Source organism: Oryctolagus cuniculus, chromosome 9, assembly GCF_964237555.1.
Source record: "Oryctolagus cuniculus chromosome 9, mOryCun1.1, whole genome shotgun sequence".
Lineage (NCBI taxonomy): Eukaryota > Metazoa > Chordata > Mammalia > Lagomorpha > Leporidae > Oryctolagus > Oryctolagus cuniculus.
In genome coordinates, this window is record NC_091440.1 from 135,338,649 (window position 1) to 135,366,449 (window position 27,801).

The 27,801-nt window shown below is 47.8% G+C and overlaps 1 protein-coding gene across 6 annotated transcripts in view; it reads left to right on the top strand.

Annotated features, from left to right (window-relative positions):
- TMEM117 (transmembrane protein 117) overlaps nucleotides 1-27,801 on the top strand; it is a 477,223-nt gene that overhangs the window by 377,488 nt on the left and 71,934 nt on the right. For all 6 annotated transcript variants that reach the window (XM_051850978.2, XM_070049713.1, XM_070049710.1 and 3 more), the window contains one exon: nucleotides 21,973-22,132. In XM_051850978.2, coding sequence (XP_051706938.1) covers nucleotides 21,973-22,132 — 160 coding nt within the window. The remainder of the gene's footprint in view (nucleotides 1-21,972; nucleotides 22,133-27,801) is intronic.

Consider the following 27,801-nt stretch of genomic DNA (forward strand, 5'->3'; position numbering starts at 1 on the left):
ACAGTAATTTTTTCCCTCCATCTCATGGGAAAAATCCCACCATTCAGCCAAATGAGGCAGTTATGCTTCTGAGTCAGCATGGAGCCTCATCCTCAGCAGGGTCCCTTCACCATTTACTTCTGGCAGACAAAGCTGAGGGACTGCTACCAATGAGAAATCAGGTTTTCCAGGTGAAAGACAGCACCTTTTATAAAAAACAACCCTTAACAGTCTTACAGTTTGAAAGATTTCCTTAACTACTTTGTGAGTGAGATAATGTTTAGTAGCCTTATCTTGAAATACCTGCAGAATAATTTGGAGAAAGAAATCTAAAGATTGACTGTGTTACTGTTTTTTAAATATGATAGTAGCACAAATTTTATTTATTTTAAAAAATTATTTGAAAGGGCCGGCGCCGTGGCTCACTAGGCTAATTCTCCGCCTTGCGGCGCCGGCACACCGGGTTCTAGTCCCGGTCGGGGCGCCGGATTCTGTCCCGGTTGCCCCTCTTCCAGGCCAGCTCTCTGCTGTGGCCAGGGAGTGCAGTGGAGGATGGCCCAGGTGCTTGGGCCCTGCACCCCATGGGAGACCAGGAAAAGCACCTGGCTCCTGGCTCCTGCCATCGGATCAGCGCGGTGCGCCGGCCGCAGCGCGCTGGCCGCGGCGGCCATTGGAGGGTGAACCAACAGCAAAAGGAAGACCTTTCTCTCTGTCTCTCTCTCACTGTCCACTCTGCCTGTCAAAAAAAAAAATTATTTGAAAGGCAATATGACAGAAAGAAAAGGAGATGGATGGATTGATTTTCCATCTGCGGATTCCCCAAAGCGTGGGGCTCCAAACAACTGGGGCAGACCATGCTGAAGCCAGGAGCCGACTCCAGCCAGGTCTCTCATGTGGGTGGCAGGAACCCAGGCGTTTGAGCCGTCGTCTGCTCCCTGTCAGGCACGTTTGCAGGGAGGATCAGAAGCAGAGTGTATGGAACCTGAACCAGTGCTCCAAGGTGCGTCGTGCGTATCCCAAGTGACAGCCTAACCTGCTGTGCGTAGCACCACCCCAGTGCTTAAAATAGGAAAAGTGTTTTGCATTCAGCATTCTGAACAGCGGGAAAGATGCATCGGAACACCGTCCTGGCTAATCACTTCATTGTTGGAGTCAGAGAAGTTGGAGTTAAATACGTTTCATATTTAATGGCTTTTGTAGTCTTAGGTTACTTCATTTCTCAAAGTCTCGCATGCACAAGATTGGCTTGCAAACTAATCGAATGTATGGATATAGTAATATAATTATAACCGTGCAATACTTTTTAGCTCTAGTCTTGTCCTCCTCCTCTTCCCTCTGGCTGTTCCTCCTTCATCAGAGGCCAAGAAATTAAGCCTGAGAGTGGTACAGGCGTCTCTAAATGTATGTAAATAATTAGTATGAAAAACAGACCAATGGGACAGAGAGTCCAGAAATAAGCCTGTGCACCCATGGTCTATTGATTTTTGCCAGAGATGCCAAGAGCACACAATGGGAAAGACCAGCCTTTTTAATAAATGGAATTGGGACAGTGAGAAGCCTACATGCAGAACAGGATTGCACCATACGTAGAAATCAATTCAAAATGGATTAAAGATACAAATGTATAGCACTTCAGGTTATGTGAAGTTATTAGAAAAGAGCAAAAGCAAAGGTATAAAAATGTGTTAACTTCAGACTTAGCAGCTTCTGCACAGCGAAGGAAGAGGATCAACAAAATGAGGAGACAGCCGACAGGAGAGGAGAATTCACTGCTGTTCATTCCTGAGAATGGATTGCTATCCAAATTATACAGGAAACTCAAACTACCCAATCATAAGAAAACCAAGAACCCAAATTTTAAAAAGAGTAACCAAGGAATCTAAACAGACATTTCTTCAGAAATACACAAAAGACCATTAAGATATGAAAAAATGTTCAAAATTACTAACCTTCAGGCAAATGCCAGTTAGAACCACAGTGTCACTGACACATGCTAAAATAACTGTTATCACAAAGGCAAAAGGTAACAGAATCTTGTCTTTCCCACAACAAATTTTTCTTTAAAATACATAAAGAGTTTTTCTCAAGGAGTAGCTCCTGACTAAGAATCTTTAGGGCTGTGGTAGTTAAATTTAATCAGGAGAAATTGCATTTAGATGCTAGGTAACAGAGAGGACTTGATGAAAGCTAAAATTTATTGCATGGTTATAATTATATTACTATATCCATATATCTGATTACTTTGCAAACCAATCTTATGATGTAAATGCTATTAATAACCTCTTTTTGCATAAGGAATGTTAGAATCTGAGAGACTAACAGAATGTGGAGAGGAATCCTTGTACATTGTTGGTGGGAATGTAAATTAGCACTGCTATTTTGGCAACAGAATGGGGGCTCCCCAAAACGTGAAAATAGAATTACCATATGATTCATTTGAATGTATAGCCAAGTGAATTGAAATCAGAGTCCCAAAGAAATGTCTGTAATCCCATCTCCTTTGCAGCATTGTTCATAGTATTCTAGCTCTAGAAGCAATCAAGTGTCTACCCATGGATGAATGGATACTTTGTGCTGTCCATATATAATGGAATCTTATTCAGCCTTAAAAAGATGGAAATTCTGTCATTTACGACAGCCTGTGCAAACCAGGAGGCTGTCATGTTAAGTGAAATAAGCCAGGCCCAGAGATACAACAGCACATTCATGCATATGGAATCCAAAACCTTTGAACTCAGGAAAACAGAGTTTGGTGGTGGTTACCAGTGGATATTGGGGTGAACTGGGGAGACATTGGTCAAAGACAGAAAGTTTCAGTTAGGAGAAATAATCTCCAGAAATCAGTTGTGGTTCACTAAGACAACAATTGGTAGCCGTGTATTAATACTGAAACTTTCTGAGAGTGGATTTTAAGTGTAGTCACCAAATATACTCTCTCTCTCTCTCTCTCACACACACACACACACACACACGCATACACATGTATATACATAACTATGTGGGATAAGGCATATGCTAAATATCTTGATTTAGCCACTGCAAAATCTATATCAGAATATTATATTGTATACTATAAGTATATATTTTTTACTTTTAAATTAAAAATAACATTCAAGTATAATTAGTATGAGCCATGACTAGTAGTTAGAGCCTCTCTTTCTTTTGACAGAATTTTCTCTTTAATATTTGTAGAGTTTATCTCAAGGAGTAGATCCCGACTACCAAACTTAACAGCTATGGTAATTAAGTTGAATGAGGAGAAACTGCATTTAGATCTCAGGTAGCATTTTGTCATGCCTGGATGGGTTTTGAAATCATTATTCTTTCCTGTTAAAGTTTAAGCAGAGATGTAGAAATAGCCTTCCCTATACAATTGTAAAAGCCATTGAAGACAAGTACTTGGATCAGATTTTCTTTTAATGCTAATTTCGGTTTCCTAATTCAATGAGCATTTTCTTTGGAGTAGATGTTTCTCTCAAGTTTTTTTTTTTTTTTAATTTTTCAGTCTGGGATAATTCTTTTAAACTACTCGTAGCATTCTTTTCTGTATCTGACCTAGGAAATATGAGGGTACTCCAAAAATTTGCTGGCAAAATGGAATTAAATGGCAAGCTTATTCTGATGCATTTTGGAAAATCTTTGCAACGATTTTTCATGATATGCATTTTCCTTGTACTTTTTCAAGATCTCGTGCGAGTAGATTTCAAAAATTTCTTGCACCAAAGTGGACTTATTTTTAAATTATATTCTTCTTGAACTGTTGGAAGTATCCTCGTATTTCCAGTAAGCAATACTTTAGGATCACAAGAATTCTGTAGAACCAGTTGCCGGAGACTGAACCTTTTAAGCAGCCGCCAGCGCATGCTCTAGGCTTCTGTAGTCAGAGGTGTGTCCAGGTGTGGCTGGGACCTCTGTCTGGCTTGAGGTAGCAGGCTTGACTGCTGGCCTGTGTGGAGCAGACCCCTACCGCTGCTCCTGTGGTTCCAGGGTGGCTGTGTGTGGGCGGGCACCGTGGCTGTTTCCAGAACTGCTCTCCTGTCGTGTCCCCGTGACCCCGCAGCTCAGCCACAGAGAACCCGCACCCTGCCGCTCTGCCAGAGGAGCTCTGCTTTCAGAGGGCTCACCCACGTCATCTCCCTCTGGATTAACCCACAGTTAACTGCTCAGTAACCTTAATTAAACATGCACAGGCCCCCTTAGAAACACAGGAGTGATAGCTCATCAGACTCGGAGAGGAGCTGGCACACTGGTGAACATCACCAGGGGCACCTTAGAACAGTGTCTACCATAAGAACGGGGGAATCCGGGGCTAGCATTGCAGGTTTCTGAGGCTCTCAGAACGCGTCTCATCATCTTCTGACCTGAAACCCCCTTCCTTCACATTTCCCTAAGTGTCATTCCAGTCTGGCCTGAAGTTCCATTAACTTTCCTTCCAGATACATTTTGTATTTGCCCTTATAATTTAGTGATGAGACCTGTCATTTGTATATTACTGGAGCAGAGTGCTTCCTACTTTTCTTTAATCTGAGCTTTCATACAATCAATAGGATCTTTTTCTATAGCATCAAGCTAAGCCGTCATGGGAGGCTTCCAAAGACATCAGAAATATGGCCTGTTCTGTAAATATCCAGTCTCATTTTGTTTTTCTATCCCACCTTTGCACGCTTGTCCTCTGGAGGCAGACAGCTTGCCCACTTCTGCCCTGCGCCTTGTTGCAGCTCCTAACAGCATTATCCCTTGGTTGACCTGCTCCTTTGTCTTGGTTTTTATTTTTTATTTTTTCTCTTCTCCCAAGGCAAGAATTCTAATGCATCCTTGGGAGTTTCTTTTATTCCTGATTACAGCTGCATGCATGATCATATTCTCTCTCTAATGAGATGATAGCTCATTCTTTAATTTTGTTATGAAGTACGCCATGGGTGTTTGCATCTTACAGTTCAGGCTGTTACACATCTGTCTCGCAAAATATACGTGTTAAATGCTCCCTGTTAGTAAGGAAATGATCGAGTGAAAGTCAAAATCTGTTACGAGAGATGTGCTTCTTCACATTGGAGTGGCTTGATGTGATCAGTCTCCAATCATGAACATAAAGGGAAACTGAAGTATTTACATACTTTTGCTTCAGATATTTGAGTATCCAAACAATTTCATCCATCTTTTCTTCCTCCGTCCTAGTAGACCTGGGAACAGAGCACAGATGAAGCCCAGATCTGATTTACAGAGAAAGTGTCTGAGACTGTATTTAGATCCAAGTTCCACATCCCCAAGCAGTCTTGTTTGGAGGAGTAAGTGTCCTTAACATCGCCTCCTCTTCAGTCTGTGGTGGAGTTTGCAGGTCACGTGTTGTCCTTGTTCTCTTCCTCTCTGGCTGCTGCAACACAGCACCTGGCTGCATTAAGATTTTGGTTTTGCGGCCGGCGCCACGGCACTTGGCTTATCCTCCGCCTGCAGCACCGGCACACCAGGTTCTAGTCCCATTTGAGGTGCCGGATTCTGTCCCAGTTGCCCCTCTTCCAGTCCAGCTCTCTGCTGTGGCCCGGGAGTGCAGTGGAGGATGGTCCAAGTCCTTGGGCCCTGCACACGCATGGGAGACCAGGAGGAAGCACCTGGTTCCTGGCTTCAGATCAGTGCAGCGTGCCGGCACGCTGGTAGTGGCCATTTTGGGGGGTGAACCAATGGAAAAGGAAGACCTTTCTCTCTGTCTCTGTCTCTCTCTCTCTCACTGTCTAACTCTGCCTGTAAAAAAAAAAAAGATTTTGTTTTTGCTTTGTGGTGCTTCCCAAGCCACATGCATTCTGTGGAAACCGTGCCTGGGTTGTGGCTGGGTCTCATGCTGGGCCCGCGTTGTGCAGTCCTGTGCTGTGTTGTGGTGCTGGGCAGCAGATGCCAGCACAGTTGGGATTGTTCCAGGATTTCAGGGTTGGTTCTTCATCTCAAGGAGGTGAAGAATTACAACAAGGACAATGAAGGGGGGTGAGCTAAGCAAGTGAACGAAGATTTTATTGAGAAATCAGACTCCTGCTTTCCAGGAGGGCTCCCCGAGGGAGGGGTCCCTCAAGGTCTGGGTATAGGGACTGCTTATCGATCTTATCAGTCAGTCAACTCTTACACAGCTTCCACAAATCAGGGGTCCACTTCATTTTTTGTTGCGTAGCTCTTGTGTGGTGGTCATGGTTCCTGACAAGTTAACAAACGGTCGTTACCATGCCGACCACTTGGGAGATATTACAGTTGAGAAATACTGTTGACCTGACCTGTCTCAAGGCAGGTTATGCCTTCCTGGTCGTTGCTAAGCACTTGAGACGTGTAGCTTTGTGGTGTCTGCTCCGATGCCAGAGCCTAGCTGCTCCCAGCGAGCTGTGTGCAGCGGCCTCATTGTGTTCCCTAGTCATCCATCTTTGCATTTTCCTGGGACAACGTCTTTACCTAATCAGCTGATGGCTGGTTTCATACAAACACCTGGTTCTTTATTTCCTAGTTGCCTATTAACCCTTCTGACTCCTTCCTTGGTCAGCCCTGTGGTCACGCGAGGAACAAGCGGCGCACTGCAGAGCTGGACTGTGCAGGAGGTTTCGTGTTGTAAATGCATTTGTGACTTGAGCTGTTTCCTGCTGACAGAGGGCTCCGTGCTGGGCCAAGTGATGCACAAATCAGAACTCTGGGGGAAGCTCAGGAGCACCTGCTCTGGTTCCTTCTGCCTTTCTTCACATCTGAGGGAAATTCAGAATGTTGGTGGAACATGGAATTAATAGATGAACTTATTTTGGTGCAAAAAAGATTGAACCCATGCCTAGCATCTTCATAATACATATTTATGAGTTTTTGAGTTTTTTTCAAGACCCCTCATGTCTCAGCTCCCCTTCACGCTTGCATAAAAATACAACTGGCATTCCCAGGATCCTCCATAGCATCACAGCTCTTACTGTCTAGATCCGACGATCTGTGTATGTGTTGGTGTCCTGCCACGGCTGACCTGCTCCCGAAGGGCCCGATCTTCCTGTGTCGTCAGACTAGCTCTGGGTCTCTGGCGCGGTGGAAACTCAGTAAACGCTTCTCCAATTTTCTCGGCCCTTGGATCTGCGACAATCTGACTTTCTCATTTAAAAAGCAATCCTATTTCCAATCTTTTACATTACCAGTAGTAACATTTTCTATCAAGAGGCATTTAAATTTTGATGAAATTAGACATTTTAGCTAGCTTCAAGTTCTCCTCTGGGCACATCAGACAAGATGGTGATCTGCCTGTAAGATGCCGACACAGGTCTGCATTGTGGATTAAGAGGGTTAAGCTGCCTCTTGGGACTGCCAGTCCCATACTGGAGTGCCAGCTCAGGTCCTGGCTGCTCCTCTGCTGATCCTGCTTCCTGCCGATGCTCCTGAGAAGGCCATGCATGAAGCTCAAGTTCTTATGCCCCTGCCTCCCTTGTGGGAGACCTGGGTGGGGCTCTTGGCTTCTGGTCTTGGCCTGGCCAAATCCTGGCTGTTGCAGGCATTTGAGGGAGTGAACCAATTCTCTGTCTCTCTCTCTGCCTCTCTCTCTCTTTCTCTGTGTGTGTTACTCTGCCTTTAAATAAATAAATAAATCTTTAATAAAATAAATTTAAAGGCCAACAGTCATGAAATCAGCTTTAGGTTTAGTTTTAGATTCACAGCACAGTTAAACAGCAGGTTCAGAGATTTTCCATACTCTGCTGCCCCAGCACCTGCACAACACCCAGTATCAACGGCCTTCACTGCAGTGCTGCCCATGTGAGCACTGTTGAGCCTGCACTGGCAGCTCTCACGCAGAGGCCACAGAGTACACCGGGGTTCCCTCCTGGTACACATTCTGTGCATGTGAGCAAATGTACACTGACCTGTTCCCACTCTTGTAGTATCCTACAAAATACAGTTACCACATTAAACATCCTGCACGCTCCAATATTATAGAAAGATCTCCCCTTGAAATTTAAGAATGGATTATCTTTTATGAATCCCAGCGCTCATTGGTTTTTATCTTGCTTTGTGACATGATGTTACTTCCTTTAAATGCTTTTGTATTACTTTAGGGATTTTTTTCTGTTCCCGTTATCTATTTTATAATCTTATTTTGTAGCAAGAAAGCAGTTTATGTGGATTATATCCACTTTTCCAGCTGTGATGTCATGTGCATGTGGTCATGGAAAAGAGTCTGTTTTCTGGCTGGCACTACAGCTTACTAGGCTAATCCTCTGCCTGCGGCGCTGGCATCCCAGGTTCTAGTCCCAGTCGGGGTGCCGGTTCTGTCCCAGTTGCTCCTCTTTTAGTCCAGCTCTCTGCTGTGGCCTGGGAGGGCAGTGGAGGATGGCCCAAGTCCTTGGGCCCTGCACCCGCATGGGAGACCAGGAGGAAGCACCTGACTCCTGGTTTCAGATCGGTGCACCGCACCGGCCACAATGCGCCAGCCATAACGGCCACTTGGGGGGTGAACCAATGGAAAAGGAAGACCTTTCTCTCTGTCTCTCTCTCTCTCTCACTGTCTAACTCTGCCTATAAAAAAAAGAGTCTGTCTGTGTTCGGGGGTCCTTGTGGGGAGTTATGAAGATGTGTGTCTGCTGGAATCCTCCTCAAGACGTGTCTGCGAGGAAGCTCAAAGCATACTCTTGACTTGGTTTAGATTGTGTAAACATCTAGGTGTCCTCTGAAGCACAGGATGTCCTCACAGTCTCTGCTCTAGCCCAGGACGTGAGTCCATGCTAGTTCTGCAGCCAAATACATGTTCTGTCCAGCTCACCCCCACCCACCTGAAGACACCAGGCTTTCCTTTTCTTTTCTAAAGCAAATTTAACAGCAAGGAAAAGATGCAGTCTGGTGTTTAGGTTAAAAATTCCACTGTGGGTTTTTGGGAATCGAGATGCTGTCATCGTTTTGTTGTCACTAAGTAACCAGCAGTGGACCTGGGCTCTCTGTCATTCTCCGTAGTCATGTTTCATTACCACCTTCGTTACCCTAGTCTTTTAGAAGACAACCCCTCACTCGTTCTCTTCTGTTGAACGGGCGAGTTGCTTGGTGTGGACAAGGAAGTTCACTGGGAGGAAGCATCAGGCTTGTGGTTGTGCTACAAGACGCATAGGGTTCACACGCCTGTAGCGCAGGCTGTGTTCCTGCTGCCCAGCCCTCTGTCTCTACGTGTGGGAGGAAGAACTGTCCGCGGCAGGAGCATCTGAGCGTGGTGAAGAACGAGGGCGGAGTGCTTCAGTCTGGGCTCCAGTGATGAGCATTGGAGTCCACCTGTTAAGGAGTTTGTGTTCTAACAGGTGTTATTTTTTTCTTCATATCTCTGCTTTATTTCATCCCCAGAACTCTGAAACCCAGAGAAATGACCCTGGCTCCTCCTGAGCAGACCACTGTCTGTGCCAACAGGCAGCTCTCTGGGCCACTGTGTGAGCTCACATCACTCACAAGGAGGCAGAGGCATGAAGACACTGAAAGAAATGGGTTTGTGTCAGGCCGGCGCCGCGGCTCACTAGGCTAATCCTCCACCTGTGGCGCTAGTACTCCAGGTTCTAGTCCCGGTTGGGGCGCAGGTTCTGTCCTGGTTGCTCCTCTTCCAGCCCAGCTCGCTGCTGTGGCCCAGGAGTGCAGTGGACGATGACCCAAGTGCTTGGGCCCTGCACCCACGTTGGGGACCATGAGGAAGAACCTGGCTCCTGGCTTCGGCCAGGAACGGCCATTTGGGGGCTGAACCAATGGAAGGAAGACCTGAAGGACCTTCTCTCTCTCTCTCTCTCTCTCTCTCTCTCTCTCTCACTGTCTAACTCTGCCTGTAAAAAAAAAAAAAATGAAAGAAAGAAAGAGGTTTGTGTCATTTGTCATGGGCTGTATCAAGACTGCTGATGCCCAGGGTCAGCACTTGGAAGGGTTGGGCACTGCAGAAGTCTGGGGCACAGCCCTGCAGCTCCTGCACCCAGCACTGTGTGTGAATCACCTCCGTGACAGCCCTGTAGGTCCCGTGCCCAGCACCGTGTGTGAATCACCTCCGTGATCTGAGAACAGCCCTGTAGGTCCCATGCCCAGCACCGTGTGTGAATCACCTCCGTGACAGCTCTGTAAGTCCCGAGCCCAACACCATGTGTCAGTCACCTCCGTGATCTGAGCACAGCCCTGCTGTGCTGTGATCTGAGCATAGCACCGTGTGTGAATCACCTCCGTGACGGCCTCTCAGGAACGAGAGTTTCCCAGTTCTGTGTGCCCTTCAGTCTGGTCGGTACTGACTGAGCTCCTGCTGTGTCCAGGGCTCTTCTCTGGATGAAGAAATGAAGATATAAACACAAATTATACATAAAAACAACCGACTCTAATCATTTCCCTCTATCCCCCAGGTCCCAGTGGAACCACAAAGCAAGTCAACAGCTGCGGCTCCTGTCTCAGGCTCTGTCTTCAGGAATGGGCTGGGGCTGTGACTCCTTTCTCGTGCTCTGTCTTCAGGAATGGGCTGGGGCTGGCCAGGGACTGCAGTGATCCTGCTCAGAGAACCCCTGGGGAGCGTTGCTGCTTCCCAGGTCAAGGGCAACGATGACCTTGGAGCCCCTGGCTGCTTCCTGACCTGCACAGCAGGAGGCCTGAGGTGGCCCGAGGGAGGGAGGGGGAGAGAGAGAGAGAGAGAGAGAGAGAGAGAGAGAGAGAGAGAGAATCTTCCATCCAGTAGTTCACTCCTCATCTGGCTGCAGTGGCTGGGGCTGGGCCAGGCCAAAGCCAGGAGCCACAGCTTCTTCCAGGTCTCCCACTTTGGCCATCTTCTGCTGCTTTTCCCAGGTTGTTTGCAGGGAGCTGGATCTGAAGTGGAGCAGCCAGAACACTAACTGTCACCCATATGGGACGCCGGCACTGCAGGCCGGGACCTTACCCGCCACACCACAACACAGGCCCCTGACCCATTTCTCAAGGAGCGACTTTGACTTCATCAGTTTGGATGTGGAGCTGAGTAACTCACATCCCAGTGTACTTCAAAAGTTCTTGGAAAAATGGAATTAAAAGAGAAGCTTATTTTCTTCTAAGAATATTTTGAAATCCCTGAAGTTTTTCCATTATAACTATTTTTTGTGAACTTTATTCATGATGGTCAGATGTATGTCCATTTTTTTTGTAGTAAAGGAAATTTATCTTTTAATTCCATTTCCCATGAATCTTTGTGAAGCGCCTTGTGAAAGGCCACCACAAAGCACACCAAACTCCGGAGTAAGGGAAAAGTGTATCGTCCGGACGGGGGTGGGGACCTGACGGGCTGGTGGGAGAGTGTGAAGAGAGAGAGAATAAGGAGTGTGTGGGAAAGCTGGCCCTGTCATAGCCTTGCAGGGGTAGGGAAGTGGGAGCAGCGAATCCCGTCAGGGTGGAGGTGGAGCTGACGCTTGTGGTTGGACCCTTTGGTCACCTGACTTCTAATAAGCCAGGCTGGGCTTAGGACCGAAGCTTCTTGTACAAGATGGAGACTGGGCCAGCACCTGGAATGGTGTCTGGGCTCGTGATGGTGCCTCAGATGAGACAGTATCATTTCACTAACACCTTGTATTTGGGGATGAACCGGTTTGAGGACACATATGATGACTGTTTTCTTATAGAATCGCTGTGGCAACATTGATAATTCGAACAAGCCAAATGACAAGTCTCAACACCTTCTCATGGCTGTGTGTGACTTTAGCAGGCCAGCACTTGCCCTGCAGAGGGAAACAAATGTTTGAACTGGCCCTAGGATTTGCGATGAAAGCTAGAGGAAACTATTCTGCCTCTTTTATTTCCAACATGATTAGAAAGTAGGATATTAAATCATTTTAAATTCCATGGCCATTCCACTTTTTATTTTATGTATTTAGCACTTGGAAATATGAGGCTGTATCACAATTTAATTGCAAAATTGAATTTTCTATCTTGATTCATGCATTCTTTTATTGTGGTGGTTACCTTAAACCTTTCATTTTAATAGGCTTCATGGATTTTATTTTTCTAAGAGAAATGATAAAACATGATCTGACTCGCTTTGGCTGAATGCCAACATTTTAACGTGAGGAATGCAGGAAAAAGTAAAAGTGATTTTTAGTTCTTTTAAGACTTTATAAACATTGTGCAGCATGATCAGAAAGAAACATAACATATATGACTGGAATCAAAGATTATAAACATTTTAGAACGTGAGTAATCACCAACCCATTAATACACCTGGGAACATATTTATCATGTTGATTCATATGACACTGATATTTTTGATGTCATAAAAAGGATTGAGTATTGGCAGTTTGGGTGGTTCTGTGCTTAACAGTCAGATGACGGTGTCCATTCCTGCTACCCGAGTCGATCACGAGGAAGTGGCACGGCAGTTAACACTAACGGAGTCAGCCTCCGGGCTTTTCCAGAGCTGCTGAGGAATCTCCCTCTCGACTTAAGACCTGCTTTCAGCTGTTTGTGCACTAGGTCTATCTTGTCGAGTTGTGGATGGAAGCAAATATTAACAGGTCAGACTCTTAAACGTCCAGAGATTCTTAGAATCCCGAAGTTGAGAGGAGGGCGGTGAAGACGTGGACGAAGCCGCTGTTCATGCAGGACCTGTCTTTTCTCCGTGTGTTGCAGGTGTTTTGTGGGTGTGAGGGGGGCTGTGAGGTCACTGCTTCCAGCAGGTGGCATCAGGGCGATTGGCAGTTTTGAGATTTCTTCAGTCTTTTATCTGAAGGCAAAGGTGGCCCCTGCTGTGGGGTGAGCTCGTCCTCAGTGCGTGGTGATCCGGATCCTCATGAGCTGTGCACACCGTGTGTACCACAGACAGCATCAGCTGTACACACCGCGTGTACCCCAAACAGCATCAGCCGTGCACACCGTGTGTGCCCCAAACATCAGCTGTGCACACTGCGTGTGCCCCAAACATCAGCTGTGCACACTGCGTGTGCCCCAAACAACATCAGCTGTGCACACCGTGTGTACCACAGACAGCATCAGCTGTGCACACGTGTGTACCACAGACAGCATCAGCTGTGCACACCGTGTGTATCACAGACAATAGCTGTGCACACCATGTGTACCACAAACAACATCAGCTGTGCACACCACGTGTATCACAGACAACACTAGCTGTGCACACCGCGTGTACCACAGACAACATCAGCTGTGCACACCGTGTGTACCACAGACAACATCAGCTGTGCACACCGTGTGTACCACAGACAACATCAGCTGTGCACACCACGTGTATCACAGACAACACTAGCTGTGTACACCGCGTGTTCCACAGACAACATCAGCTGTGCACACCGCGTGTACCATAGACAACACCAGCTGTGCACACTGGGTGTGCCCCAAACAACATCAGCTGTGCACACTGCGTGTACCATAGACAACATCAGCTGTGCACACCGTGTGTACCACAGACAACACCAGCTGTGCACACCATGTGTGCCCCAAACAACATCAGCTGTGCACACCGCGTGTGCCCCAAAGAACATCAGCTGTGCACACTGTGTGTACCACAGACAACACCAGCTGTGCACACCACGTGTGCCCCAAACAAGAGTGCTGATGTCTGGGGAAGCGCTGTGTTTGTCCTGCACGTGCACACTGCATGCACTCTGCTCCAGCAACAGCTGGGGTCTGTGGGGCCTACCCCAGAGGTTGGGGAGCCCTGGATTAGGAGAGCTCCATTCACCCTCCTTGGGCTCCCATTCTAATCCTGCTAATATCAGAGGTATTAACAATCAAGGAAAAGGGAACAAGCTAACTGGGAATTTGAGAATGCGCTGTGAACGCGACCCTCTTACACTGCCCGTTACCTGGGATTCTTTCCTTTTGACTGGCGGCCAGGAGCCAGACAGTGGGGCTGACAAGCTGTGCGTCGCGCTGGCACGGATGCAGCCAGCAAGGAGAGTAATCCAGATAACTGTTTAATTGTCTGCTGCTTAAAAAGAGAAGCTGGGACTCCCCAGGAATCATGGTCTAGCGTCAGCATCTTTTCAACCGTGTGTACTGACTGGAGCCCCAAGGAGGCTTCTCTGATGGGTAGCATTTTCCTGAGTGCCATGGCCACAACCACAGAACTGGTCCTTTTAGCTGTCGCCCGTCAGGCCTGATCGTCCCTGCCGGTTTTACTTTTCAGGGTTACGCATTTCTGGCTGGTCATTTTTCCAGTATTAGGATGCGAATGGACGTAAGTGGAGTTCTAGTTGAACGTCTAGTTATGGCGGGCAGAGGGGCGCTGGTGAGACGCTTCCCAGGGCTGTGAGGGGGACTGTCAGGAGCCAGCCTGGGCTGGGAGCATCGCACATCACTTCTGGGTCGTACTTCACACAACTTGTCAACCCCGTGTTACTCTTAGGTCAGGGTATCAAAATGCCCACGGCTCCTTTCTGCACCTGAACGCTAGAGGTGGTGGTAGAGATCCTAGGTGTTAATCTGCGTGAAGCTGTCACGCCGGTGCCTGCTGGCTTGTCGGTGGCGTGGGGCTGGACAGCCGTGTGCCATCGCTGCTGCGTCCTTCCTGTCAGTTCACACAGACACGACCCTTGCTCTGTGAGCCCAGCCGAGACCCTTCCCCAGTGGTGGGCCACACGAGGTGGTAACCAGACAGACAAGGTGCTGGCTTCTGTGCGGGTGTGTTCTCAAGGCGCAGAGCACGGGTTTTGGAGGCGGTGTCGACCACGTAATGTGTCGTGGGCCCTTTCTCCCTTTCTCTGGAGACTTTATTTTTAAGCCTTTTTGTGTGAGTTGTAAGCATTCATATTTAATAACCGCTGCTTTTATTCCTTTTGTAGTATTAAATATTAACTATCAGGCAGGATGCCTCCTTTAATTCCCCTCTGCTGTGATAAAGTGGTAAGTTTCTTCTGAGATCTGTAGCAATAGCTTTTGTCAAAATGGAGCCTGTGATAAAGCCAGGACAACAGGAGTGGAGCTCTTAGAAACAGGGCTGTGTGTCAGCTGCGTGCAGTATTCCCAGGGAAGCACACGCGGGGCGGGAGGCGCCGCTGATTCGTCTGAGCCAGCTGTCATTCAAACCGCTGCCAGGTATTCATGAATTATAACAAGCACTTCATGATAGATTTTTTAAAAAAACTTAATTGAAAGGCCGGCGCCGTGGCTCAATAGGCTAATCCTCCACCTTGCGGCGCCGGCACACCGGGTTCTAGTCCCGGTTGGGGCGCCGGATTCTGTCCCGGTTGCCCCTCTTCCAGGCCAGCTCTCTGCTATGGCCAGGGAGTGCAGTGGAGGATGGCCCAGGTGCTTGGGCCCTGCACCCCATGGGAGACCAGGAAAAGCACCTGGCTCCTGGCTCCTGCCAGGATCAGCGCGGTGCGCCGGCTGCAGCGGCGGCCATTGGAGGGTGAACCAACGGCAAAGGAAGACCTTTCTCTCTCTGTCTCTCTCTCTCACTGTCCACTCTGCCTGTAAAAAAAAAAAAAAAAACCTTAATTGAAGATACAAAAACAAAAAAGGCAAGAAATGCCTGTATCCGTAGTGCTGCAAATATAGTTTTGTCAACCTTTGTTTTCTACTTTTGTCAGAGCAGTGGTTATGAAGGATGTGCTATTATAGTTTCAATGGTCTGCGATTAATTAAGAGTGTAGGTAATTACAGTATTAGCATGAATAAGAATGCCTCCTTTTCTAGCTACAGTGAGGTGTAGTTGACAAGTGAAAATTGTCTGTGTTCAAGGTAAACACTGTGATGGCTTGATATCTGTGTACACTGTGGATTAGCACGTGCATCATCAAACCGAGCTGTTATTTCTGTGTGTGGTGAGGAATCGTCACGTCCAGTCTCAGCACTTTTCAGTCCAAAGTAAGTGTTGTCAGCAACGGTCTCCGCGCTCTGTGCTGGATCCCTAGAACTTGCTCACCTTCCAACTGCACCTTTGTGCCTGCGACCCACATCTCGTTCCCCACTGCCCAGCCTCTGGTAATTAGCCTTCTGTGCTCTGCTTCTGGGAGCTGCACATTCCAGCTTTCGCATACAGGTGAAGTTTTCTAGGGCTCGTCTTGCTGTGCCTGGCTTGTTTCACTGAGCGAAATGCCGTCGGGTTTCCAATGTGCTGTCACAGGTGGCAGAAGGTCCTTCTTTCTTAAGCTGAATGGCATTTCATGATGCAGATATATAGGGCCACTCAAAAAAGTTGGTGGAAAATGGAATTAAAAGGTACAGTTATTTTGGTTCAGAAATTTTGAGGTGCTGGTGCCTTGGCTTAGTGGCTAATGCTGCCACTTGCAGTGCCAGCATCCCATATGGGCAGCAATTCGAATTCTGGCTTCTCCATTTCCAACCCAGCTCTCTGCTATGGCCTGAGAAAGCAGTGGAAGATGGCCCAAGTCCCTGGGCCCCTGCACCCACGTGGGAACCCAGAAGAAGCTCCTGGCTCCTGTTTTGATTGGTACAGCTCCAGCCATGGCGGCCATTTGGGGAGTGAACCAGCAGAATGGATGACCTCTCTCTCTCTCTCTGCCTCTGCCCGTCTGTAATTCTGCCTTTCAAATAAATAAATATATAGTTAAAAATTTTTGAAATTAATACTTCGTTCTTTTTCATTATATACATTTTCAGTGAACTTGTGAGGACCTCTCATATGCAAGAATTTTTTAATGTACCTGAATAAGCCTTTTACTTGTATTTTCCATGAAGTTTTTGTGAAGTGCTCTTACACATTCGTGTGTACCACATTTTCTTTATCCATTTATTCATTAATATTTAATTTTTGAAAAACCTCTAATTTTTTAAAAGATTTTTTAATTAATTAATTAATTTAATTAATTTATTTTTTTGACAGGCAGAGTTAGAGAGAGAGAGAGAGACAGAGAGAAAGGTCTTCTTTCTGTTGGCTCACCCCCTAAATAGCTGGTGTGCTATGCTGATCCGAAGCCAGGAGCCAGGTGCTTCCTCCTGGTCTCCCGTGCGGGTGCAGGGGCCCAAGCACTGGGCCATCCTCCACTGCCTTCCCAGGCCACAGCAGAGAGTTGGACTGGAAGAGGAGCAACTGGGACAGAATCCAGCACCCCACCCGGGACTAGAACCCAGAATACTGGCGCCGCAGGTGGAGGATTAGCCTAGTGAGCCACGGCGCTGGCCCTTAATTTATTTATTTGAGAGATAGAGCTACAGATACTGGGAGGGAGAGACAGAGAAAAAGGTCTTCCGTCCGCTCATTCACTCCCCAAATGACCACAATGGCTGGAGCCGCGCCGATCTGAAGCCAGGAGCCGGCAGCGTCTTCTGGGTCTCCCACACAGGTGCATGGGCCTAAGGATTTGGGCCATCTTCTACTGCTTTCCCAGGCCATAGCAGAGAGCTGGATGGGAAGAGGAGCAGCCAGGACTAGAACTGGCGCCCATATGAGATGCCAGTGCCACAGGCGGAGGATTAACCTACTGTGCCACAGGGCCAGACCCACAAAACCTCTAATTTTTATGACTAACAGTTTACAGTTCCAGCAAGGGTACCTTTAATGTCACACCTTGGATTTTCAGTAATAGTCATCCTACCAAGTACTGAGTGATGTCGCATTGTGGTTTTGACTTGCATTTCCCTGATGGTTCATCATATTGAATTTTTTTCATATGCTTATTGGCCATTTGTCTGTTTTCTTTTGAGAAATTCCTATTCAAGACCTTTCCCCATTTTCTAATTAGGTCATTTTGTATTAATGAGTTAGTTGAGTGTCTTATATATTTTGGATATTAACCCCTTAACAGATATACTGTACATAAGTATTATCTTTCATTTCATAGAATGCCTTTTGATTTTGTTGTATTCCTGTGCAGAAATTTTAAAATTTGATGTAATCACACTTATTTTTGTTTTTGTTACCTGTGCATTTGGTGTCGTATTGAAAACATCATTGCTGAGAAGAATGAAGTCTTTTCCCTGTCTTCTAGGTGTTTTGTAGTTGCAGACCTTACACTTAAGCCTTTAATCTCTTTTGAGTTAACTTTTCCGTAGGGTATAAGCTAAGGGTCCCATTTCATTCCTTGAGTGTAGACTTAGATTTTTAACCCCATTTTGAAGACACCATTTTCCCCATTATGTATTCTTAGTGCTCTTGTCAGTGACTGTTAAAGAGTGTGTGGGGGGGTTTATTTCTGGTCTCCCTATTTTTTATAGTAATCTATATATCTATCTGTTTATGCCACTTTGATTGCTGTAGCTTTCTACCATAACTTCAAATTAGGAAACGGGATTCCTCCAGCCTTGTAATTCATTTTCAAGATTCCTTTGTCTGTTCAGGGTCTTCTGTAATTTCTCATGAATTTCAAGATTGTCCTTTTATATCTGTGAAAAATGCCATTAGAATTTTATAGGGATTTACAAGACCCTGTAGACTGTTTTGGGAAGTATGATCATTTCAGCAGTATTAATTCTTCCAGTTCATAAATTCAGGATGTCTTCCCGTGTATTTGTGTCATCTTCAGTTTCTTTTATCAATGCCTTACAGTATCCAGTATACAAATCTTTCAGCTCCTTGGTGGAATGTATTCCTAAGTACGTCTATCCTTATTGATTCAGTCATAAATGGAATTGCTTCCTTGATTTCCTTATCAAATACTTCATTGTTTGTATGTAGAAATGCAACTGCTTATTGTATGTTGATTTTGTGTCCCTTGACATTATTCAATTCATTTATTAGTTCTTTCAGCTTTGTGTATGTGGCCCTCAGGCTTACTCTGTGTAAGACCATGCCATCTATCAACATTCCATTCAACTTTCTGTCTTATTTGGATGCTGTTTATTTCCTTGGCTCAATTGCTCTGTCTAGATCTTCCAGTATTAGGGTGAATAGAATCATACGAGTGGGCATCCTTGCCTTGTTCCTGAAGTGAGTTTGATGTCAGTGGTCTTCTTTACAACCTCAATTCTGTTGTGGCTTCTAGAGATACGTGCCGTATAATTACATCCCACTCCCTGAAGGGCTGCCCGTATGATGGAATATATCCTGTAGTGGGCTATCCTAGTGCAAGTTTGTGTAAGAATGCTCTGTCTTAAGGTGTGCTCAATGACGAAGTTTCCTGACTGCATTTTCTCAGGACACATATCTGTTGTTAAGTGACACATGACCTATTCCTCAGTTGTTTGGAGTTTTAATCATGAAAAGAGGTTGAATTTTGTCAAATGTTTCTCTCCACATAGTGAGATGAGCATAAGGTTTGAATACTTCCCGCTCTTTCTGAAATGTGCCACATCCATTTGATTTGTCCATGCTGAACCATCCCATCCTAGGGGGGAGTCCCGCTTGATCGTGGTATGTGATCCTTTTAATGCGTGATTGATTTGATTTGCTAGTACTTTGTTGAAAATTTTCTGCTTACCGTTGTTAGAGATTCTGGCCTATCATTTTCATGTCTTATGGTCTGGTTTGATACTGGGATAATACTGGCCTTAGAGAATGAGTTTGAAGTATTTCTTCCTCGTGATGTGTTTGGAAGAGCTTAGAAGCGAATGTCAATTATTGGTGGAACCATCATGTCCAGAATTTTCTTTGAAGAGTTTTGGTTACCGATTCATTTACTCCTTTGTTCAGAACTTGTATTTTGTCATGATTCAGTCTTCATACATCACATGCTTCTAGGAGTTTGTCTGTTTCTTCTAAGCTGTCCAGTTTCTTGGTTTTGTTCTTATTCTCTTATTATGATCCTTTGCATTTCCCTGGGACCTCTTTCATTTATCATTTATACATTTTTTTAGTCTAAGAAGTTTGTCTTAATATTTGTCTATTTTTTCAGAAAATTGTCTTGCTTTAGTTGATTGTTTCTTTTTTAAAAAATTAATTCTATGTATTTGAAAGACAGTGGGTGGAGGAAAGGGGGGAGGGGTTTCCCATCCAATAGTCCATTTCCAAAATACCCACAACACCTGGTGCCAGGCTAGACCAAATCCAGGAACCAGCACTCATTCTGAGCCTCTCATGTGGGTGGCAAGGACCCAGACACTCCAGCCATCACTTCTGCCTCCCAGGGCGTGCGTTAGCAGGGAACCGGAGTTGAGAGCAGAGCTGGTACTTGAACCTAGGTACTCAGATATGGGAGTTTCTGATTTCTGGGATTTCTGGTTATTCAGGAGATACTTAATCTAAACTTCCTGACTCTGACTCTTAAAAATGTGCTGCTAAATGCGTATTTAGTCTTATGACACCCACTGATGTTTGACTAGTGAAGTATTAGAGTGTCAATTCCTGTGCAGTCGGCTGTCCTCATGGAAGGAGGTTCTGGGTGTCTTTTTGGGGAAAGTGCAATGATGTTAAAATATTAACCCATGGACCAGTGGCTCTGACCAGTCCACGGGGCACTGCTCACAGAGTTGGCATGAGGTGCTCAGTACTCTCGCTTTTCCATAGTTCAGTAACATAGTGCCATGTAACACGGTGTCCTGGGGCTCAGCAAAGGAGGCTGGGGAGGTTAAAAAGGGGCATCATGAGGAAATTGGGACCCCAACTATGTACCGGCCTTTCCACCTTCCCAGTGCAGCCTGAGGCCATAGATGCGCCCATGGCGTCGCTGTGGGAAACACACTGCAAACCCAAGGGTGTTGAGGAAAGCACTAAAATGAGTCTTGGAGAATAGTGCACGATATTCACTCTTCATGGAAGCTGTTGCATTCCTATCAACAGAAGAAATTTTGGTAATTTTACTCTAATTCACTGATAATTCCTCCATTCAAAAAATAAAACCAGTTGACTTAACCTGAGCAAAAATGTATTTAACATCTCAAGAGTCTTACATGTACTTGATTATGTATTTTTAATTTCTTTCTGTTGGGTTATTCTAATTATTTAGAATTTCTCCAAGGGCAACCTGTAATTTGTATTTTGAAGGTCATGAGTTAAATTCTTTTGAGAGTTTGTAATTTTAGCAAAGTAAAGGATTTCATAGAAACATTTGTCTTCTAAACTTTAAAAATCATTTACCTTTTCATAGGAAGAATAGGACATAGTAGGATAACAATCTAGGGAGGATTTCATTATATCCATTATCTCACAGTATAAGTTGCTCTAAATAAACACTTTTAGACATGTGTACTTGATACAGTTTAAAAGAGACCTGCAGTTACATCAGTGTTATTCTTTTTGGGCTGTCAATTATCATAAGACATTTGAGGGCAAAAACAGTTTAATAGTTCCAAGATGGGTGTGTGTTGTTCTGAAGTTGTATTCCAACCCCGTATTTTTTTTCTTATTTTTTGCTATTTCCTTTTTATTTCTGTCTGTTGATTCCTCTCTGGTTCATTTCGTTTCCACACAAGTGGTCTCTGCTCTTCGCATGTGCACAGTACGCAGGCACACTAGTACAGTGGCGAGAGCAGAGGCTTCGTCAGGACGGTTCTCCGGAGAAGCAGAGTGTTTGCACTCAGGTTCAGATCCATTTTGAATGACAGTATTAAAAACTGGTTAAAGTACTTTGTTGATGTTTTCAGGAAAGTCCTTAATTTCAACATTCACTCACTGAATTCCACCTGTGAGTTATTGTGCAAGGTTTTATGGGGTTACAAAGAGCTGTAGGAGAACATGGTCAGGGCCCTGGCGAGTTCTAAGGGAACGGGTGATTGTGCACGGAAAGAGGTCTCCTGGCCGTGTCTGCGTCCTGTGAGCAGAGGGCTACACTGCGGTCAGTTGGAGGTGGTTCCTCTGCTGAGCCTGTTAGGACCTGGGGATGGTCATGAACCTGGTGGCATTCTGCCTCCTTTCTGTAGGACAGTAATGGACTACAAGGACGTCCTCTCGCTTCCAGCACCTGCCGTGTGCCCACTGCCCATGTAAAACAGCGCACCTGTAGTGGGGCTGTCCACCGGAGCTCTCCCTGTAATGTTTGATTGCTGGTCACCTGTTCTGTAACCATTACTTGAACACTCTTTGGAAGAGATGCTAGCCCACTTTTTCCTCACCGCTCCTGAAAGAACGCAGGGAACACACTTCTTGTCGGCCATGGTTTTGGCGGGAAGGCAGGGCAAGAAGGAGGCGCGGGCCGTGTCCGGGCGGCTTTGCTGTGCCGTGCGCTCTGACGTGCCTCTGGTCCCTTGCAGGACGGTGCTGTTCACTCTGACTTCTGTGGTCGTCCTCGTCATCACCACCGACTGGATCAGCTGGGACAAGCTGAATCGGGGCTTCCTGCCCAGCGATGAAGTCTCCAGAGCGTTCCTCGCGTCCTTCATCCTGGTCTTTGACCTGCTGATCGTGATGCAGGTAAGGGGGCTCCTGCCTCCCTGGCGCTTGGCGTCCCGCCAGCCTCCGCAGCCGAAGCAGCACCTGGTTCACAGAGGCTCCTAGTGGAGCATTTTCTCAGCTTCTGTTCGGCAGTTTTGCTGGGAGTAAAAGCCAACTGGCCTTTGACAAAAGGGGCACCACAAATTTGTTTCGTGAGCATGACGAGCTGGGCCTCTGGAAGCCACATGGCTTGGTGTTTTCTGTCAAAGCTTCAGGCAGGGGAAAAAAAAAAGGGAAAAGAAAAGAAACAGAGGCCATGCCCCTCAGTGAACAGAAAGCCACGGAGCCGAGGCTGATGTGACGCCAGCAAGGCAGGGCTGCTCGGGGTTTCTGGAAGTTGAGACAGAGCGATGTGCGAGGGCTTTCTCTGGTTATGGAAGTTATCACTTTCTGTGTGTTCAGCAGAGGTCACCCACCTTCATGGAAACAGCGATGTGCCCTGCTTAGCAGTAGAAACTCACACAGAGGCATCACACCAACCCGTGCTGCGCGCGTCATCTCCCCGCGTGACTTCTGGGGTTTGGGGGAGATTCCTCTCACTGCCGCAGGAAGAGACACTGGCCATTTCTTGGCATCTCAGCTTGCTTGTTAAGTGTCTGGGCTAGAGCTGGACGTTTCCTGTTGCTCCTCTCCCCGGAGCACTGGAAGTCAAAGGACAGAGGGACAGGGACCCTGCCATGTTGGTTTTTCCATCCCCAAAGACAGAGAGAGGCCTTTTAAAGAGCTGCTCTCTGGTGCCTCAGAAGAGAACAGTGCATTCTCCTTGTTATCATTTGATGTACAGCACACCCCGGGGAGGGGAGGCAAAATGCTTCCTAGAGCATACCACGGACACTTTAAAAAACATCCTATAGCTTTAAGAATTGTTTGAAGACAGGAAATGGAAGATTTTTATCTCATCTAAAACTGGGTGGATTTCTTTTTCATTTCCTGCGAGGTAGTGGAGAGAACCTGGACGTGTTCCAGCTGTCTCTCCCGCCAGCTGTGGGACGGCCTCTGGACAGCAACTAAATTGGATTTGTGGCATTTATGCAGTAATGCATCATGCATTACTTGTAGAAAGGCCATTTTCATCTTCTTCCGTCTCCCAGCTTCCTAATATATAACGTCCACTTTGGCCAGCAGCCCTCTGGCACCTCTCGGTCCGCATGCTGAGGCTGAATGTGCGGCCGGGTCCTTGGATGTTCATGTTGTAATGAGACTTAAATTCCTAGATTGCCCGTCACCAGGTTCTACCTCTACCCCACCCACATGATTCTAAATACTCTTCTGGTAAGTTCCTTAAAATCAGAGCTTTCTAGTGGAAAAATGTAGCCTTGCAGTTGTCAGCCGTTACCTGGATTCCCTTCAGAAAGTACTTCCTGAAGACAGGTCGGGGTGGGGGGTGAAGGGCCGCTGGGGTTTACTGGGGCAGCGTCAGGACCGTGGGACAGGGAGGGGATGACTTTCTGGATTCTGCAAACGCCACATGCATGCAAAGGGCGGTGAGTTGAGGACACTCAGAGCCGCAGGCAGCGCCTGCCTGGAGATGCTGCTGGACAGTGCATGTCAGTGGACGGCTCCAGCTCCAGGGGCCGGGACCAGGCTGGCCACATCACAGTGCCGGGAGGGTCTCTGCCGCCCCACAGCCAGCCACCCTCAGGGCTGGGGTGCCGGCAACCAGAGCAGCCGTGCACAGGGAGCCCGCTCCGTCTGCCTTGTCACTGTTGCCTGCTCACTTTCTCTCACTGCCGATCAGCCTGCTCCATTTTCCAGCGCACGTGGACAGCCCTGCAGCGGTTGGGTCCCATTGCAGATTCCCCAGGGGTGGACTGCAGAGACTGCAATTCCTCCTCCTTCCCTGAGCTGACCGGTCCAGCCTGGGGGTGGGAGGAGCTCCCCAGGGCACAGGGCCCCATGAGTGGACTCCCATAGACGTGATATAAAGAGAAGCTGGAAGTGAGCCCCCAGAGGTTAGGTCCCTCAGTGCCTCCTTTGCTCCCTGCCCAGCGCCCGCTCAGCCTGCGAGGCCGATTGAGCCATCATTTTTCCGGGCCGTGTCCGGATTCGTCCTTCTCATCTCCTGGCTGCCACCGTGAGCCTGAGCCCTCTGTCTTCTTGTGAAGCCGTCTGCTGTGGACTCCTCCCCTGTGGTTGTTCCCTGCGCAGCCGGCCTGGCAGCCTTCTCAGCGTCAGACATACCATGGCACTCCACGTGCCCCGGGTCTCAGTGTCCTCCCCCCAACACCTAACTGGGGCTCTGGGCTCAGCCCCTGCCCACAGCCCCCGCTGTCCAGGCTCTCGGGGAGCCCCTCCCTGCCTGGACTGCGTCTCTGTGCTCTGCTCCATGTCCTGCCCCATGAGGACCAGTTCAATGCCTGCTTCATCACAGCCTGTGACCCCGATATCCTGGGAGCTCCCTGGAGCTGACACCCACAGTGCAGCCAGCGGGCGCCTTTCCCTCCCCAACGCTGTGGCTCGTGCATCCCGGTGTGGCCCACATGGTAGCTGCCCCAATCGGACGAGGGAGGGATGGTCCAGCCCCAGGCGTGCTGGTCCCCAGTGTGAGCGTCACCTACAGAGAGAGGGTGCTGGGAACCTGAGTCATCAGGACACTGGAGGACACAGAATGCAGTGTCGTGACTCGCCCATCCCCAGCTAAACCCTGGATGCATCCATCCTGTATTCATTTATTTCAGATTTAAAAAAAAGTCATAGAATTCACGGAGTTGAAGTTGTTTCCCCAAAAGGCCTGCCCTCCTGAGGATTATTTCAGTGGCTTAAAAACAATTGACCACAGGCGCTTTTAGGGGTAGGAAAATTCCACTTGTATCATGGAAAGTATAGTGACGTTGACAAGAAATAAGGAAGAAATCATGATAAATTGATGCTATTTCTGTAGAGCAAATGTCTAACAAAGTGAATGGACTTATTCTGAAAACTTGTAGATAAAATACATTGTGGACATTCTTGAAAAAGGAGTTTTTTTTCTGCATTTGTGGTGAAGACTGTTTGTTGTGTCACGTCTTTCTGTGGCTTTAGCTAAGTCCCTGCAACTGAGCCGTATGATTTACCCCAGTCCTCCTAGCACAGGACCTGGGAAGCAAACCTCACTCCCTTCCATGGAAAACCCTGTCTGTACTTCTACGTAGTACTTGTGATTATGCCATTCGATTTGCATAGATGCTTTCATTTCACTACAGAATATCTGACTTGCCGAGTGTCCCGCTCACCTGTCTCCTCTGCCCAGTTGTAGGAAAGGTGCGTCCCACACATGCAGGAGGTAAGCATATGTGTGCACAGAGAACAGGGATAGCAGAAGGAGTCCCAGCAGCTGACGAAGCAGAGGTCAGCATAGCCAAGAGGAGGAGGAGGAGGGGGCTTCCAGGGTGAGAAAACTAGGAGGACAGTGGGCCCTTCACACGGGGCCCAGGCAGCAAGCACCTGTCTTCCCACGGGGCCGTGCAGCAGTGCAGTCAGCAAGGGAAAGGCTCAGTTTTGTCCCGTTAGGTTCCAGAAGAGTTCATCAGCTCCTCCCGTTGCATCTGATGCTGGGGCCCAGCACGGCGGGGAAGGTGCAGAGAGGACTGTGGGAGGGAGAGGAGACGCCTGGGCGAGCCGTCTTCATTTGGAAGACGTCTTCAGGCGCATGGTGAACCATGCCTTTGCTGCCTTCTCAGTCCATCTCCCGTCCTCTCAGGAGCCGGGGAGTATGGTGTAGAGGCTTCAGAGGAGGGGAAGTCTGTCTCCTGAGCCGGGGAGGAAGGAGAGAGTATGAGAGGGAAGTGGACAGAGGAGGGTGGGGCAAGAGGCAAGGGAGCCAGGAAGATGGAGACAGTGGGAGTGAGTGAGGGGCACAGCTGAGTTCCCCACGTGTGGGACGGGCAGCACTGGGCAGTGGCGTCCTGTCCCTGGCTAAGTCCGTCTATTGCTCGTCTCCCACCGTGCTGTTCCAGAGTGGGCTCCAGGTTGCCTTGTGTGGCTGGATCAGTGTCATCCACCCTAGGACAGCGTCTGCTTAAAACTTTCCCAAGAGGCAGAGGAAGCCAGGAGAAGGGCTTTTCTGTGAGTGTGTGGGTGGGGGTGGAAGGGTGCCACGCTTCCAGTGCTTGGCAGTTAGTGGGGCTGCACGCCAGCGTGCTCTGTTGCCCGACGGTCGTCTGGATTGCACAGCAAGGGGTTGAGAGTCTGGGCTCTGGAGGCAGCCTTCCCACGCCCAGTCCTAGCTGTGCCGTTAGGTGCGTCTCTGAGCCGAGCTGATATTAGCATCTGCTTCGTAGGGTTAGATCTGGCTCAGAATCGCATCGCGTGTGCCTGGCGCACGGCAGGGACGGAAGAGACGTTAGCCACTCTGGGTTCCGAGGGAGAAGGCTGCCTTGGTTGTGTGTGAGTTCCTATGTGAGGTCAGGTTGCAGAAGCAGCTCGAAGCCTCCTTCCTGAAGGGCTTGGGAGGCCCTCTGCAGGGTCTGAGTTCACCCTGAGGGAAACGGTGAGGAGATAACAGTTCTGTGTAACCCATGCTAGAAACTTCAGGTGATTCTTAAGTTTATTTTGAAGAATGATTTAGAAAGCAAGCTCAAGTTTGCGTGATGACTTCATGGCGTTGGATGCTTGGGTTCGAAAAGGCTGGGATTCTGCCACTAGCAATAAACACAGAATAGACATAAAGGGACCTGTTTGTGCATATGTGGGTGTGAAGAGAGAGCAGCTCACGGTAGCTGTAATCGCACCCACCGCTGATGGTTTACCCTGCCATTCGGGGGCTCTGTGGCGTGGGAGCTGTTGCTTTCACTGTTGTAGATTCCTCACCCTGGGGGGCACTTATGGGACCCCTGCAGTTTTAAATGTCTGTTGACTAAATGAGCGCCAGCAAGATGTGAAGAAACAGCTGAAAATAATAGTGGAATTATTGACTAAAGCCAAGAACGAGGAGGAAATGAGTGGTTTGAGAATGAATGTGAGGAGGATGGGTGTAGCCCTAAGGCGGGGCACCCCGTGTCTAGATGGTGGATGGGAGGGAGGAGGTGCTGACCAAAGGGGAGGACGTTTCAGCTCCAGAGGACTTGGTATTGGTGAGCGCAGCACGGTGTGGCTACACGTGAGTGTGGACAGTGCAGCACCATCTCAGAACTGCTCCCCCTGCCCACCAAGGGTTCACACCACAGAACTGCTCCCCCCTGCTCACCAAGAGTTCACACCACAGAACTGCTGCACCCTGCACATGAAGGGTTCACACCACAGAACTGCTGCACCCTGCACATGAAGGGTTCACACCACAGAACTGCTCCACCCATGCACACCAAGGGTTCACACCAGAGAACTGCTCCACCCTGCTCACCAAGGGTTCACACCAGAGAACTGCTCCACCATGCACACCAAGGGTTCACACCACAGAACTGCTCCACCCTGCACACCAATAGTTCACACCACAGAACTGCTCCCCCCTGCTCACCAAGGGTTCACACCAAGAACTGCTCCACCCTGCTCACCAAGGGTTCACACCAGAGAACTGCTCCACCCTGCTCACCAAGGGTTCACACCACAGAACTGCTCCACCCTTCTCACCAAGGGTTCACACCACAGAACTGCTCCACCCTGCTCACCAAGGGTTCCCACCATAGAACTGCTCTCCAACCGTGCTCACCAAGGGTTCACACCACAGAACTGCT